This window comes from Atractosteus spatula, chromosome 4 (assembly GCF_055471065.1).
Source record: "Atractosteus spatula isolate fAtrSpa1 chromosome 4, fAtrSpa1.hap1, whole genome shotgun sequence".
Lineage (NCBI taxonomy): Eukaryota > Metazoa > Chordata > Actinopteri > Semionotiformes > Lepisosteidae > Atractosteus > Atractosteus spatula.
The window spans coordinates 33286704-33303088 of record NC_142709.1 but is presented as its reverse complement, the minus strand read 5'-3'; the positions used below and the strand labels follow the sequence as shown (position 1 = coordinate 33303088).

The window sequence follows — 16385 nt, the reverse complement described above, 5'->3', positions numbered from 1 at the left end:
GGAAATTGTAAGAACAAGAGGGGTCACAAAAGAGGCAGTCATTTGGCCCATTTAGGTTGTTTGTTATTTGATGATTGGTGCGAATAACAAACAAGCAAAGATCTCATCCACCTGTTTCTCAAATGAAGGCAGGTTATGGTCTTTGAGAAAATGGCTGGGTAGCTTGTTCCAGATGATAGCATCCCTTTGTGTTAAGAAGCGCCTCCTGTTCTGATCAGAGAATCTCATCCAGCTATTGCTGGATATTGCCGGCAGCCATATCACCCTGCAACTCACAATTGGCAGCCCACTGAAGCTAAGCAGGTGTGAGCCTGGTCAGTACCTGGATGGGAGACCTCCTGGGAAAAACCAAGGTTGCCGCTGGAAGAGGTGTTAGTGGGGCCAGCAGGGGGCGCTCACCCTGTGGTCTGTGTGGGTCCTAATGCCCCAGTATAGTGACGGGGACACTATACTGTAAACAGGCGACGTCCTTCGGATGAGACATAAAACCGAGGTCCTGACTCTGTGGTCATTAAAAATCCCAGGGCCTTTCTCGAAAAGAGTAGGGGTGTATCCCTGGCGTCCTGACCAAATTTCCCATTGGCCCTTACCAATCATGGCCTCCTAATAATCCCCCTCTATGAATTGGCTTCATTACTCTGCTCTCCTCCCCACTGATAGCTGGTGTGTGGTGAGCGTTCTGGCGCACTATGGCTGCCGTCACATCATCCAGGTGGGGCTGCACATTGGTGGTGGTGGAGGGGAGTCCCCATTACCTGTAAAGCGCTTTGAATGAGTGTCCATAAAAGCACTATATAAGTGTAAGCAATTATTAATTATTAATATTATTAGTTGTTTCTTCAAAGAAGCCAGAGCTTCGGCTTCAACATCGTGGCTGTGTAGCTTCTTCCACACGCTCACGGTCATTCTCATTCCTGAGCATTTGATACCTTCCTAAAAAAAAAGGTCTTGTTCCTGTGTCCTGTCCTCCTAATAATCCCGATCTATGAACTGGCTTCATCCCTCTGCTCTCCTCCCCACTGAGGTGGGGAAAAATAGCACAAGACTGCCAGTAAGCGAAGCAGTGGTTGAGCAAGCTCTGCCGCGTGTGTGGTGTTATGGCTGACGTCAGCCCTGCCTTCTTCCTCACAGGTTCTCCACAGAGTTCAATTCAGGGCTGCTGGAAGTCATCTCTCCTCCTGCCAGCTTCTACCCTGACCTGTCCAGCCTGAAGGAGACCTTCGGGGACTCGAAGGAGAGGGTGAGGTAAGAGCTTCTCCCCCTGTCGGGGCCTGCCAGCGAACCCCTGAGCAGTGCCTCCTGTGAGCTGCGGTGGGCACTTTTGCTCTCTGCCAGCGGGGACATCGTCGTCGCCAGTGGCAACGCGACTGCTTTGCAGTTTTATCGTGTGAAAGCAGCTGTGTGAACGTGGCCACCACAGCTAGTATTGGACCTGAGCTGTAAACCATGAGCATGTTTCCTGAGCTTTGGTCTGTTGATTTGTAATGTATGGTAGCTATATAGCAAATTGTGGGATTTGAAAATCTTTTTTTTTTTTCAGCTATCGTCAAGTTGAACATCCATGTATTAAAAAAACAATTTCCTCTGAGGAATAATCATGTTTTTAAAGTCTGAAATGGAAATGTTTAAACCAGAAATGTAAGAATAGTTACATATTATTGTTGTCAATAGTTGCCGTCCTTCCAATGAGACGTTAAACCAAGGTCCTGACTCTCTGTGGTCATTAAAAATCCCAGGGTGTTTCTCGAAAAGAGTAGGGGTGTAACCCCGGCATCCTGGGCTGCTTTCCCATTTGCCTTTACCAATCTTGGCCTCCTAATAATCCCCATGTACGAATTGGCTTCATCACTCTGCTCTCCTCCCCACTGATAGCTGGTGTGTGGTGAGCGTTCTGGCACACTATGGCTGCTGTCGCATCATCCAGGTGGGGCTGCACATTGGTGGTGGTGGAGGGGAGTCCCTATTAGCTGTAAAGTGGAGGGTCCAGTTATTATTAATTATTAAATAAAAGGAGGCCATTTTTACTACTTGGATCAGGTCCCCTCATAGTCTTCTCTGTTCAGGACTAAAAAAATGTCCACCAGGCGATGTATCTCATCACTCTTCTCTGAGCTGATTCCAGAGCAGCAATATCTTTTTTTATAACACCATGTCCAAATTTGTTTGCAATATTCTAAACAGTGTTTTACTAGTTTATTGTACAGTTTTAACATGATATCCCTTGCTTTGTTGTGACTTCTCCATAGTGTATAACTGAAGTAACTGTGAACCAAACAATAAACATTTACTTCCCTGAAGTTACATCTACTCCTCACAGCCCTAGAATTCTTAATGAGCTTTAGTTTAATAGTAAGTTTTAATGCAACATCTTTTACAAAATAATACTAATATGCTATTTATGACTATTTAGAAGCACTAAGTGGTGAAGATAAAGGTTATATTCTTAACTACATTCAGGGAATAAATCACAAAGCTAAGCTGTTATTTTGACTGAGTTTTTTTTTTATGACCCTGCTTTAAGAACGGCTCAATTGTAATGCTGGTAGCAGCATTTGGCTTGTATCCGAGATGGAGAGTGTGGTTTCTGAAGTAGAAGAATTGGAGTGGGCAGAAAAGGGTATTGATCTTTCTGGAGAGTGAGGCATCTCATGTTCACAAGAAGGAATCCTGTCTCTCCTTATGAATCACGATGAGTCAGTGCTGGTCACTCCTGGGACAACAAAGTTGAAAATGAAAGTTCACAGTGATATCTGGAGAAATGTTTATCCTCAAATCCAACATAGTGCAGATATTTTCCTCTCTCTAGTTCTTTACAGAAAGGCTTTGGGTAGGGCACAAGATACACGACGGAGAGCTTGAGCATTTAGGGAAATGGGTTTTCTGTTTGAAAAGTCTCCAGATGAAAGAGGGGAAAAATAAGGCATTAGTAGAGACTGAGCATAATGGACAACCCTACAAGACCGTGGAGTCCCAGTCACACTCCTCATGCTCAGCTGTTATTAGCTGAGAAAAAAGTGTAAGAGAATGACGGCTACATAAATATCCCAGAAACTGACAGCGTCTCTGTCACACCATCCATTTCCTTTTCATTTTCTAATCTATTTGTGTTTCTATTGCTTTCTTAATTGGATCTGTCACTAGGGAGTTTGCATAAGCAGGCCACATTAAGTATTGATTTATGTCACTTAATGCTCTAGGAGGGAAGTGTAGTGTAGATCTGTTACGGTGACATTTCTCAGCAGCAGGTCACCCAAACCGTATAATTACTCGGCACTCCTTCCTCTGACAGCTCGGTTAAAATATGCTTGTATTCCTGCTGCCTCCATTTGAGGGAGGCTGAAGGTTAGACTTGAGGTCTGATAAAGCAACATGACATTAAGAATAATTATTACTGTTGTAGGTGGAGAACAAAACAGAATTTGGACTACTCCTTCCTGATGATGTATGCTTTGAATAAAGGGGTGTACTATGTGCAGGTATGTGCATATTGTGCTTCCTTTGTATTACAACAATTTTTTTTTCTCTAATAATTTTTTCTTAAGAAGTCTTAGGAGTTGATTTTGTTGAAATGATTTCAAGATTTGCTGTGCTTGTGATTGTCATAATCTGTTGTCTGTGATCAGAGTTGCAGGATTTCCCTGTGTGAGGGCCAAGTTCCCTCCTTCCGTTGCATTGCGGACAGTTGTTTGATGTGCACATATTTAGGTGTGCATGTCTATTACATGCAGCGTGTGTGCATATAGCTATGTGACCATACAGGTGCATATAGGCATGTGTACACCTGAAGCTATGTGCTGCTTCCCCTGTTACTTATTAATTTTTGTAATCTGCGTCCTCTTTTCCTCTACTGAGGGGCAAAACCTTTGGCCCAGCCAACATTTTAGTTGCAGAGATTCTGCCTTTCTACAACGTGAATGTTGCGGTGTTCAGTTGTGTACACTGACACAGACTTCACCTACAGATATGTGACATCAGCCTGTGGTGAAAGCAGTTTTATTATTGGTGTCACGTTAGAATTTGCCACTTCCAGTGTGTTACCTTAGCAACCTGGGCTTTTAGGAGCTGAAATATATTTTTATAAAAGAAAATAGGTTTCTCTAGAAAATCACCTAACATTTCGGCTGGAAGGCACTATAGAATTATAAAGTTGCTATGGGAACGCTCGTACAGATTTTTGTCCAGCTGTGCAGTTTGTCATTGAATTGTTCACCCCCTTATACCTCGGTTTAGGCAGTCTGAGCTTCCTCATTCCACACAGCTCGTAGGTAAGTACAGGCACTGCAGGTTGGTTGTCTTTAATGAGTGAATTGAAGGGAGTTAAGTTAAACTGAATTTAGCTGATTGACCCATATTCGGTCTTCTGTATGGAAAAGGCACCGCGGATGGTAGACCAAGGTGAATCATTATGATCACGGTTGATTTCTTCATTTCTGGTTGAATTACATACTTGCAGTGCACAACAAGATCATCTTTCCTGAATGAAATGTTCACATCAATCCTGTTATCGAGTCGGCTAAGGTTTCAGTTGTGTATCTGTGGTGCCGCAGAGGGGGCTGTGCGATAAAGTGCGTCGATTTCATGACTGACGATTCCGAACTCAGTTTGATGTAAAATTGCAAATCGGCACCACAGCTGTCAGTTCCTAATTAAAAAAAACAAAAGTGCTGGGCAGATTACAGTGCAGTTGACCGCTCATAACAGGCACAGTCAGAGGGATGTACAGTAGGAGCAATGTCTCCTGTCCTGTTTTCAGCACTTGACAGAAGGGTAAACGTCTCGCTAAAGACATGATTTGCCTTTCGTCAAAGCACTGCTTAGATTTGCAGAAAGTATTGGTGATCTGCCTTGTTAAATGGAAAACTTGGAAAACTATGTAAAAGGTGTACGAAACTTAACTTGGAATCACTTGGCCTCGTTTGAATTTTCTTTTACTCTCTCATCAGCTTGAAGATGACATTGTTGCCAAACCAAACTATTTTGCCACCATGAAAAACTTTGCACTCCAACTTTCTTCAGAAGATTGGATGATTCTGGAGTTTTCCCAGCTGGGTTTTATCGGTAAGGAAGCTGTCAGCGCGGCACAGAGCCAGCGCTTCACGAGTCTGTGTTTTCTGTTGAATAATTGAAAATTAAGCCTGAGGGGAGTGGTGTCAGGGTTTGTTGAGCACCAGGGACATGCACAGCGACATCAAAGCTTTTATCTCGCAGAAGAAAAAAAGGAAAAAAAAAACAATATAGTAGCTTTAGACAATGAGGAAGAAATTGAAATTCTCATGTCTCTGTCACCAGCTCATTACAGAAATGTTTGCAGGATTGAACATAGCACATATAAGCAGAAAGTGAGTCAAGCACGCACAATCGATGAATGAATGTTTTTACAAAATACCGTCCTTAAACTATGCAGATTCTCAGAATCCCAACCCAACAGAGCAGATGTGATAGGTTTTGAAAACTATAGTCAATGACAGCACCATGTGCGAAGATAAGAGTAGAACAGAAGGTAATGAAACGAATAATTGAGATGACATTCAAGGACTGTGCATATATATGGTTTCATATATCAAGAGCACACAAACTTTTTCAGTAATTCAACCTCTTTTAGGGAGCCCATTTATGGGGTGAATCGCAGGAGGAGAAAAGTGAGCTTCCTTGTCACTGAAGGAGTGGGCGACATTTTAATTGAGTCTCGGTGCTCACAATGAACTGTCTAGTCTTTTCTACAGTGGCATTGAGCCTGCCTTTTCTCAAGCTCTTCTCCGCCCCCATGGCGTGGCGGGCTGTCAGATATTCATCAGCACATGGGCTAATCTAAGTGACCCTGTGAGGGGAGGCACTGCCACCTGCAACCATACCCCCCTGGCATTGCCTGTGCCCCTGGCGGCCTTCATGTTACAGCTGCTGGGCAGCTGTTTTGGCAGATTCATGCTGTTTGTGCGCTTAGGAGTATACAGACTAATTAAAGTGCTTAATGTTAAAATAATACCTGCCTACACACAGCTCCAGCCCTGATTTAAAAAATGATGCACCCTGTTGCGGCTGGCTGTTTAGGATGGACCAGTAGGCGGCTGAGTTGACGTCCAACAGCAAGTTACCTTGTGGTTTGCACGTCACCAGGCGATGGTTTTAAACTTAGACTCCTCTGCGTTGTTTCTTCTCCTTGCTGTGCATAAACCCCAACAGGCTACCCAGTCCTTTTCCTCCTTACAGCTCCTGCTAGCTGTAAATCATAATGCTTTACAGTACCTCCAAAACATTTAATTAACAATTCTACATACTTAAGCATTTAAAATCCCAGATGACAAATGTCTTGGTTGTAATAGTTTTTTTTCCAATCATGTACTTCAGATACAGACATGACCCGCTAGCCTCAATATACAGGTATAGCTGTTGCCGCCACCTAACCTCACTCTGGAGTGACATTCAGCAGAGACTTCTTACACTCAGACTGCAAACAGATCAAGCGCTGCTATCTTGTGTATGCTGAGCACCTGCTGGTAGCTCTGCAGGGGGGTTCTAGCGCAGCGGTGTTTGCAGAATCGGCACCTCTTTGTGCTCCCTATGTTATTCTAGCAAGCGTGCGGCTTTCGGGGGCAGTACCTTGCATGAAAGCAGTGGGCCAGGTGATTCGGGAAACGGAGGCCTCTTTATGGGTCAGATTTGAAAGCCAGAAGTGATCGACGGCACTCAGAAATCACGGGAGCCAAGTCTTGGGGGGAAAAAAACTCCTCTTTCCTTTTGAGCTGCCTTGGCAAGTACAGCTCGGCTTTTCAAAGCCAGAATTCAAATGCATGTTAATGCCTAAATCTCAGGCCAACCGTATTGAATTGAAGGTATTGCAGGCAGTCCAGGTATTTCTCCCCGAGCTGCAAGCAGGACAGCTGGAGGGAGCTGCTGATGGGAGGCCTGATGGGAGGCCTGGAGGCCTTGTTTCCACTGTAGCTGCAGCTGTGTGGAGGAGAGGTCAGGGCTCTGGACTGGACTCGTAACTGGAAGGTCTTCCACTCGGATTGCCTCAGTGCAAATTCCTGACTGTGTACGTGGGTACAAATCTGAGTTTGCTGTGATGAATGCGTCAGCAAAATAACTTTCTTCTCCTCCTGTTTCTGGCAGGAAAGATGTTCCAGGCTCCTGACCTGAACCTCCTTGTGGAGTTCATCCTCATGTTCTACAAGGAGAAGCCCATCGACTGGCTCCTGGACCATATTCTCTGGGTGAAGGTCTGCAACCCGGAGAAAGATGCGGTGGGTCAATTCAATTTATGTTTATATATAGCGCCTTTCACAACAAGGTTGCCCCAAGGCACTTAACAAAGCAAGTGACCATACATGTTGTGAATACAGAACAGAAAAGACCAGAAGAACACGGATGAAGGGAACCATAAACTCCATAGTAAGGAGAAACTCTTACTGTGTAAGGACTAAGTAATTTTAGAAAGATTACTTAGTAATCTTACTTAGGGAGTAAGGGTCCCTGGGAGATCTGTATCCAACACACACTGCACCTTTTGTCACTTCGCTCCACCATTTCTCTTGCTTTTATTTTCGTCTGGGTTGCTTGCAGTGTAGCTTTATCTGATAACAGATGCAGCTCACTTTGGGTTTTAGTGAGAGATTCTAAAGGCACAGAGGCTGTAACATTCAGAACATGAGACTGCAGGCTGCAAGGTTTTTTATCTCTAAACTGATCTCATTTTACAACCCCTGGTCTCCAGACTGATTAGCCAGTCCGTGCCCTGGCTCTGCAGTTACCTGCTCTGAGTCCCCTCCCACTGCCTGCACCAGACACAGATGGTGTGAGAGTACATGCTGTGAGCACATATCTTGGCCTCCTTGTGCTCCATCCATCCGTCTTTGAGCACGAACCAGTGGTCAATGTTGTAACCGGTTCTACTGAAGTTGTTTTCGATGCCCAGTCCGCTGTCTTCACTAGCGTGGGGTGACGAAGTCTTCAGTGGGGCTCATGAATGCTAAAAAAAGTCATGCTTGCGATTTTTTTACCTTTCGCTGCAGCCTTCCCTGAAGACAAGCTTTTAACTCACCTTGGTTCTTACAAGGCAAGGTATGGGGGAATTGTTTGGTAACTGCGAACTGGGCCCGTATTTACAGACAGACGGATAGGAATGATGTTCGCATGAAATGAATTAGAAAACAAGAGACGATATCATGGTCAGCACTTGGTGCATCCGCTAGAGGCAACCACAGCTTGTAGGTACAGATCTATATCTGGACACAATGGGATTGTGCTCCAAGGAGTGCTGTAAAGGCATGGTTTGAATAGAGCAATGTGTCTTTTTTCAGCCGTTTCTCGACCACTGTGTAAGACCTGACTTCATGAGCTACATAAGAAATGAGCACAGCAGACCACTTTGATTCCTTAGTTTTTTTTATTTTAGAGAACAAAACAAAACCATTTTACATATAATCAGTATTACTCAGCCTTACTTTTACAATACACTTTCGACTGTACATCACAAGCAAAAATGGTCTATTTGTTCCCTTAGTATTTTACGATTATATAACTTTTAAACAAAACTATATACATTCAAAATGAGGAAGATATGTATACTTTTATGAATATGAAAAGGGAGGAGACTATATAAATGTGCCTTATTAAGTTTCAATTATTTTTGTATCTCAATAAATTAAGACCTTCAAGGTTTAATGTACTGAACCCATCTAAATCAATATTTGACAATTTTTTCCATAGAGCAATGGTTCTTAACCTTTATTACAGCCTGGTTTCTCAAAAGTCTGTTCTCACACCTTTCACTTCTATCCCACTGCAGTGCGTCCTCAACAGCTAACTGCAGTGCCTTACTACACATCTGCACTACGCACTTTTTACATGGTCTACCGTTTTTTGTTTTGGTTTCACTACTACATATTTATTTTTCCACAACATATTTATTGTTCCTGTCGTCTACATTGTCTTTTGGACTGTGTATTTCCCGCGCGATTAAGAATTTCAATGTACGTGTACATATGGCAATAAACTACTCTGCCCTACTACTACTCCACTTCAAAAACCTAAGATATATTGTACCTGTAGAATGAAAAAGAATTGTTGTAATTTTACCTTACAATTAAGAATGCATGAAAAATTATATATTGTATTATATATATTATATAAATATATTTTTAACTTTACCTTAAAATACCAAGGTGTGATGAAACAAAGTCGTTTTACTGCCTGTGCTTAATTTATGTTTTCAGTTATTTACCGTTTAAAACAATCTGGCTCTCTCGCACCACTGGGGGGGGGTGTACACACCAGGTTAAAAACCACTGGGTTGGAGTATCGGTCTGATGGAACCCAACATGCAGCAGCATAGCCAGGGGTAATTGAAGCACAAGCGTGTTCAGGACTGAGAGCAGGAGGCAGCTCTTCATGACTGGCTGAGCACGTAACAAGCTGTCAGACAGTGTTGTGGAAGCAGTTTCTCAACCACTGTGCAAGACCTGACTTCATGAGCTACATAAGAAATGAGCACAGCAGCCCACTTTGATTCCTGTAATTGGTAACCTTTCTGGTGCCCTTAGGTAACGATATCGTTTGTGCACAGAACATAAAGATTGTACATGAGAGGAAGATTGCTACATTTTAAATACTTGTATGAAGTCCTGTCTTCATTTCATCTGTTACAGCCTGAATAGATAATAGACCTTTTTCTTTAAGCCTCTTAAATATAGCAGTGCTTTTGTTCTGTATAAAAATGAAAATGGAGAACATCAGTCCACCCTTGACCTTTTTGATGAATGTTCTGTAACAAAGGCATGTCAGACAGTGAGAAAGTGAATAATGCAGGTAGATGAATCGAGGTTGTTCATAAACTTTCTTTGACCTGACCATTGGTACTAAATGACATTCTGAGAGCAGACTCTTGTTTAAGCATAAATCCTGCATACAGTAATCCATAGCTCTGGTCTGCAAGTTTCCTTTACCCGTCAGGAGGTAGAACTCATTTCGAGAATAAAATGAAAAACACAATTCAAATTAGAAGTAGTTTGCCTTGATCATTCGATCAAAGGTACAGTAATTACCCACACTGACTAGGACTTTGCGGAAAACTGCTCACCCACCTTGCACAATCAGGTCGGTAATTATAATGAAAACAAGTTACTGTGTAGGCCGGGGTAATTGTAATGGCGGTGAACTGAGACAAATTGATGCCCTGCGCAGCCTTTGTAAAGGAAAATCAGATGCAGATATTGCTCCGAAATAAGAAAATAACCAGGTTGAACTGCTTTTCCATTCATCACATCAGCAATGTATTTTTAATATCATTTTCTTTGGAATTTCCTGCGCTTATTTGTTGTTTATTCATTTCTGTGAACAAGCCATTTGTGTGTGAAAGCCCTCAAAGTCGCAGTGCCCTATTGAGTTTTGAACAGTGTGTCAACTTGAAGCAAGCTCGTGGCTATCACATCCATCTCTGTCTGGGTGTTTGCTGTCATCACAGGATCTCATTGAAAGTGACTGGAATAGGGTCGAAAGAGCTCAATGGTATGAAGTTTGACAAAAGCTGCCTGTTGAAGCCCTGAGACGTTCATTTAACTGAGTAAGGTCGTTGACAAATGTGTGACATGTTGTAGAGTTAACATTCTAGCACTTTAATATATCCATTTTATGCTGGTGTTCAAATATATCCATTCCCAAAATCCTTTTTCATTCCATTCTATTCTTCATGTGGTAATGCATTACCTGCATTGTTCTGTATATTAACACTCCACAGTGAGTGTGCTGCTATCTCTCTGCCTTGCTTCCCGAAGGCCTCCGCAGTAAACCTGTTTTGAAAGTAAGCCGAGCTGCACTGTGGCGTCTGGCATCCCTACGCTTGCAATTCTGGTGTGAATTTAAAAACAAACCTGCTGCAGAGATTAAGATGAAATATTGCAGTGGAATTAAACACATTTTCTGTTAAATTCCATCCGAAGTTAATGAAGGGCCTGATTACGATATGTTGCCAAGAGTAATACAGTGCTTATAGAAAGTGTGCACACCCTTTCCCAGTAACACATTTTGTGGCCTAAGAGCTTGCAATCAAGACACATTAAATCATAATTGATTTTATAGGCACTGTTATAGTAACTGCTTCCTTCCTTCTTGTTGTGTTTATCATCTGAAATGGATAATTCTATGTGGGGATTAAAAAATAAACCCTTAATTGGGATAAGCGGACTCCACATATGCCAGGAGATCATTTCTTCCCAATCTGATAATCGCTTCTTGTGGAACGAGAGAAAACTAAAGGGAGAGAGTGTGCTGTGGAAATGAAGTGTCATTATTTCACAGTGTCTCTCTCTTCTCCCCAAAGAACGTTTAACACTCAGTCATGCAGACAGGAGCAGCGCTAAGGGAACAAACAGTCCGCTTCACTGATCTGCTTCATTTTTTTTTTTAAATGTAGCAACTCCCGGAATAATTTGGTTTGTTTTAGATGGCAGCTCAGCCCTGCCATTCTGTGGGCTGTGACAAACGGCATTCTTTCCAAAACAACAACAACAACAGAACTTAGAACGGCCGGTTACATCTGCAGTCATACTCCCTATCGGTTTCGAAGCGTCAGCGATGGAGTCTGGGCCGCTGGTCTGGCTTCTGCGACTTGAGGCAGAACAGCAGATCTTTGACGTGTGTTTTGTGGAGCCGTTGCTGTCAATGGAGGACTGTCATGTATTAATGAAGCCCAGAGCTCAGCTGTGAGTGCTCTCTTGTGCACGGTTACACCCTGGATGGAGTGTCAGCGCCTAATGTCTTTCTCTCAGGGCCCAGACCCATTTGATGTAGGCGTCCCAAAATGTTGAATATAACCCAGACAGTCTGAGACACTCAGCTCTCAGCCAGTCCACAAGTATTTTCCAGCCACAATGGAATCGCTCATACTAGGGCGGTTAAAGTGAAAAGGTTGTGAAATTGACATGATCCAGGTTTTGGGAGTTGACAGACTGGTGCCCGGTTAGGAACGGGTTGCTGGTCTTAAGGACGTCCAAAGCTCCCCAGCCAGTTTCATTCCACCCACCCCCAGAAGAAATGCTTGAACTTGAGGAGCAACTCCCCATTGTGGGGATTAGAGCCATTGACCTCCGGGCACGACTGGTTAACCTGTTGAACCATCAGCAACAGAGTCTGTGTAACAGTAAATACACCCAGTGAAAAATGAAACTACAGAAAATGGCTAAAACTCTCCTTATCACTGTGAGTGAAGAAGCAAGACTGGAAAAACATTTACTTGTTTTTCTTGTGGTTTCTTTTTTAAAAGTTGCTGTTTGGTTGGGATTTTGGAGATGGAGAGGCCCGTGAGAGGATACCCTGGGTCAGAGTTACAGAACGCACTGGCAGATATTACCAACCTTTCATACATAAAGGAAAAACTAATGCCTGATAAAGTAGAATCACACTCAAACATTCTGGCTGCCCGTGAGAATTCTTAACTTGGCATCCCTAGAGATTTCTGTGGCATTTAACGGCTTCACTTGCTAACCTTGTTTTCTTGCTACAAAGAAAAAGCAGATGTGAACTTTACTCTGGATGTCTTGTCCCCCCCCCCCCCCCCCCCACAAACTCTTTAGCAATAAATGAGTTACATCTTGGAATTTGTAAAGTGTATTGTCTTATGTTTACGAGGAAAGTCAGAGGTGACTTTGCCTTATCTTCTCCACAGATTAAGAAAGCTTTGGGCTCTGATGTGTCCCAAACCACTTCGATAGATTTCCCCCTGTGCACTAGCCCGGTAGCCCCCATCTCTCACTGTCTTGAAGAATGTATTTCACTGCCTTGTCATGCTCACCACTTTCAGCCAGTGTCCTCTACATGTACAGCATAGGCACCTCATTGGAAATGCTGCTGCGTTTGAAAAATTGCTCTTGAAAGGCCAGTTGTGACAGTACATGTTAAGGGAAGTGTGGCTTAGTGTTGTCTGTATAGTGGCATTTTACACATTACAATATAACCCTATGCTCCAGATATTCTTACTAATCCATGTTACTGTGTGATAATTGTCCCTAAAATGGCTGAAGTGTAACTTCTTATGCCAAGTCTATATATAGTATTTATGGATATGAGCATTTGAGAAGCCATGTAGCCATGCAAATCTGGTGACTTTATACAGTGCCATCAAGAACAAAATGAATAGCCTCATGTTAAGTATGAAGAATGTTCTTAATGCATATTCTTAAAATATGTTCACAATTGGACAAACAGTAGGCTGTTTTAAGGTGTAATTAGACGTAAAGAGTTTAAAAAGTCCACGATGTATCCAAATCGGATATAGGACGTTACTCAAACTGTTCCTGAATTCCTGCTTTTTCCTTCATATAGGTCACATTAGTAAGATGTATGCATGATATATCATGTGGGATTCTTGGCCAGTTTCTGAGTCACTAATTGAGGTAATTGAATAGTGGGCCAAGCAATTTCTTTTACTCGAGCAGCATTTGAGTTTTGAATATTTTATTGTGGGATACCTTCATTCCATTAGAGTCCATCCTGATTTCTGCTTGCGAGAGCAATCCCATGCCTTTGCTTCATGACATTGTTTCAGTCTAGGGCACGTAATTTCCAAGCATTCTGAGTTAGTGCCTCGAGAAAATCATAGATCACCAGACTTTCCAAGAGCCCCTTGAGCTTTGACTTTCACCAGAAACAACAAGTCAGAATGCCTTGTCTGGAAACTGCAAACAGTTCCTCTGTACACTAACGCAATGAACCTTTAGGAAAACTTCAAGCTGGCTACATTTCTTCTCGAAATAAGGCACTATTGTTGTTCATGTTGGAAGTAGAATCACCGTTTTGAATGACAAATATGAATGTCAAATAGCTGCACCTTTTATTTCGCAAAGACACTGTGATTCCACCAAGTGTTTTTTATCTTTGCAGTTTTGTTTCAATTACTGAATCATTGCTGTGAAAGGTGTGTGTGTCTTTTATGCTGTGATGCATCACACCATACACCACTCACAAGTTTGAGACTTCCTCAGAACAGAAAAATGGGACTTCAGCATGTTACAGTGTCTTAAAAGCATTTGATTTGGGACAAAGTATAATCTCTCTGGAGAATCTGAACATTCATTCAGGTCTTTTGTTTTGGAAACTGTGTCCTAGGAGTCTAGCAGGGTTTCTTGGGAGGGTAAAGTAAGGTTACCTTTTAAAAAGACTGAAATGGTAAAAAAATGAAAAGGTTTGTGAATAGTCACTCATTATGAACTCGGTTTCTTTCTCTTTCTGTAATTTACAATGGCAGCGATTGCAAACGGAATCAAATTTACGCTTAGATTCAGATAAACTCCACCAATTTTTAGAGTTAGGTTTGTTCGTGTTGTCAGCAACTAATGCAATATTAATTTGGAAAGTTGTTTTTTTTACAAGATAATCAAGAGCATTTGCACCATGTTAAATTCCTTTAATTTGCACCTTGTTTTAAGATTTTTATTTGCTTATTCGTGGCTTTTGATGTGTCAAGTGTTCACCTGAGCTGGAAGACAATGGAGAGAGGAAACGCAGAAAGAGAAGTGGGTGGTGCATGTGAGTGAATGTGTGTGCACCCTGGGGTGGACCATCCTGGCTAGGAAATATGAAGGACCTGAAAATGAATGGATTAAGAAAACTGGATCTGACTGAAGAGAGACAAGGTGGCTTAATGGTGGCTTTGTGAGGCAGATGAAAGATATTTACTTAAGAGATTGGGTAACTGATAACAGTATCTGCTGCAAAGATGTTGCTGGTTTCCTCGCTTAAAAAGAGTTAAGGGTTGTCATTGTCATTGATGGTTGAAGTAGAAAAACACTTATATATATATATCATTGATGGAAAATCTATATATAATTTATCCGTATTCAACACTACAGTGTTGGTTCAGGCGCATTGTGTAATATGTCGGCTGTTTTAACATATCTTAAGCAGCTCCAACAATTACAGCTACACATCAAAGGACAGGACTTGAGACAGGACCAACCGGTCAACTCATGCTGCATATCAAAGGGCAAGACGAATACACATGAAGCGGTGAAACAAAACATCTTCCTGAGATCATACTGTATATAAGAGCTGGGAAACCCTTGCGGTTTGTCTGTCCTGCGGGGCAGACCCAACGCGCGTTGATGTCATTATTGAGCTCAATAAAACAACTGAATCCACAAAGACTGTGTCCTGCTCCTTGGATGAAGGATTTCCCACAACAATGGTGATCTAAGAAACTATAAAAAGGATTACAAAATGAGAGGAGGCCAATTAGTCCATGTAGCTTGTTTTTTAGTTGTTAATTGATCCAGACATTACTTGAAAGAAACAAGAGTATCAGCTTCAACAACATGGCTGCGTACTGTAGCTTGTTCTCCTACTACTCTTCGTGTAAAGAAGCACCTCCTGTTGTCAGTTTTAACTGAACTTCCACATATTTTCCAGTATGCAAACTCACAGAGCTTCAGAGAAGGGCTGAAAATGTGCCAAATCCGGTACATATGAACGTACCTGTTGGCTTTTGTCAAAGTCTTGATCTGTAGGTCTGTCTTGTCCATTTTAACCTTGGAAGGGCAGGGATAGCACAAGAACTTGGAGAATGCACAAACAACACATAAATGTCTCTCTGGAGGGGCCCAACTCTCGTTGAGGGGGAGATCAATATGCAGGTCTGCCCTCAAGAGCTTTTAAAATGAATAAATTATCCTTGAAACATGCTCGACTTCTAGGTCAAGTTGTTTTGACTGGAGGCTTTAGTTGCAAACATATTAATTATCCTGCAGGTTTCATTAATTTGCGTTTATTACTTGGCCATGTGAAGTATTGGCTCTGTTGTGCCAGATGGCCAGATAATGGAGCCCCTGTGGTGTATGGAGCTGTAAGGAAATAATGTCCAGTTTACTGAGTGCTGCTGTCTAACAAGGGCACAGGCTTTTAATGTAAAAAAAAAATCTTGGCACAGTTTCTTAACGCTTTAGAGCGGATGTCTTTCAGTGGACAGTGACACTGTGGCGGAGCTGGGGGAGTGGGAATGTGTGAGTTTTGAGTTTGTCCCGACCCATGGCAGGGCACCGATGAGCTGGCGTGAAGCTGTGAGTGTCGGCCGGGGGACGGCTCTTGGAGAATGCTGGGAATGGTGTGAACGATGTGAAAGGCTGAGCGGCGCTTTGCCTCCAGAGGTGTTGAAAAGGCCCTGACGCGTGTCCTTTCCTCTCTCCCCGCAGAAACACTGCGAGAGGCAGAAGTCCAGCCTGCGGGTGCGGTTCCGGCCCTCCCTGTTCCAGCACGTGGGGCTGCACTCGTCGCTGGCCGGCAAGATCCAGAAACTCACGGTGAGGTCACCTTCCGGCATGAAGCAGCACAGCACTGTCAGGGAGATCCTTGGGCCCTGTATTCTGTAACCGGCAGGCTTCCAAACCAGTTCATTTACTGTG

General features: G+C 42.8%; 1 protein-coding gene across 1 annotated transcript in view; it reads left to right on the top strand.

The window, feature by feature from the left end:
• Positions 1 to 16385, top strand: part of mgat4a (alpha-1,3-mannosyl-glycoprotein 4-beta-N-acetylglucosaminyltransferase A) — a 72790-nt gene that overhangs the window by 39814 nt on the left and 16591 nt on the right. Inside the window, exons 7-11 of the mRNA XM_088912793.1 lie at positions 1132 to 1245; positions 3401 to 3476; positions 4944 to 5058; positions 7111 to 7241; positions 16176 to 16283. Coding sequence (XP_088768919.1) covers positions 1132 to 1245; positions 3401 to 3476; positions 4944 to 5058; positions 7111 to 7241; positions 16176 to 16283 — 544 coding nt within the window. The remainder of the gene's footprint in view (positions 1 to 1131; positions 1246 to 3400; positions 3477 to 4943; positions 5059 to 7110; positions 7242 to 16175; positions 16284 to 16385) is intronic.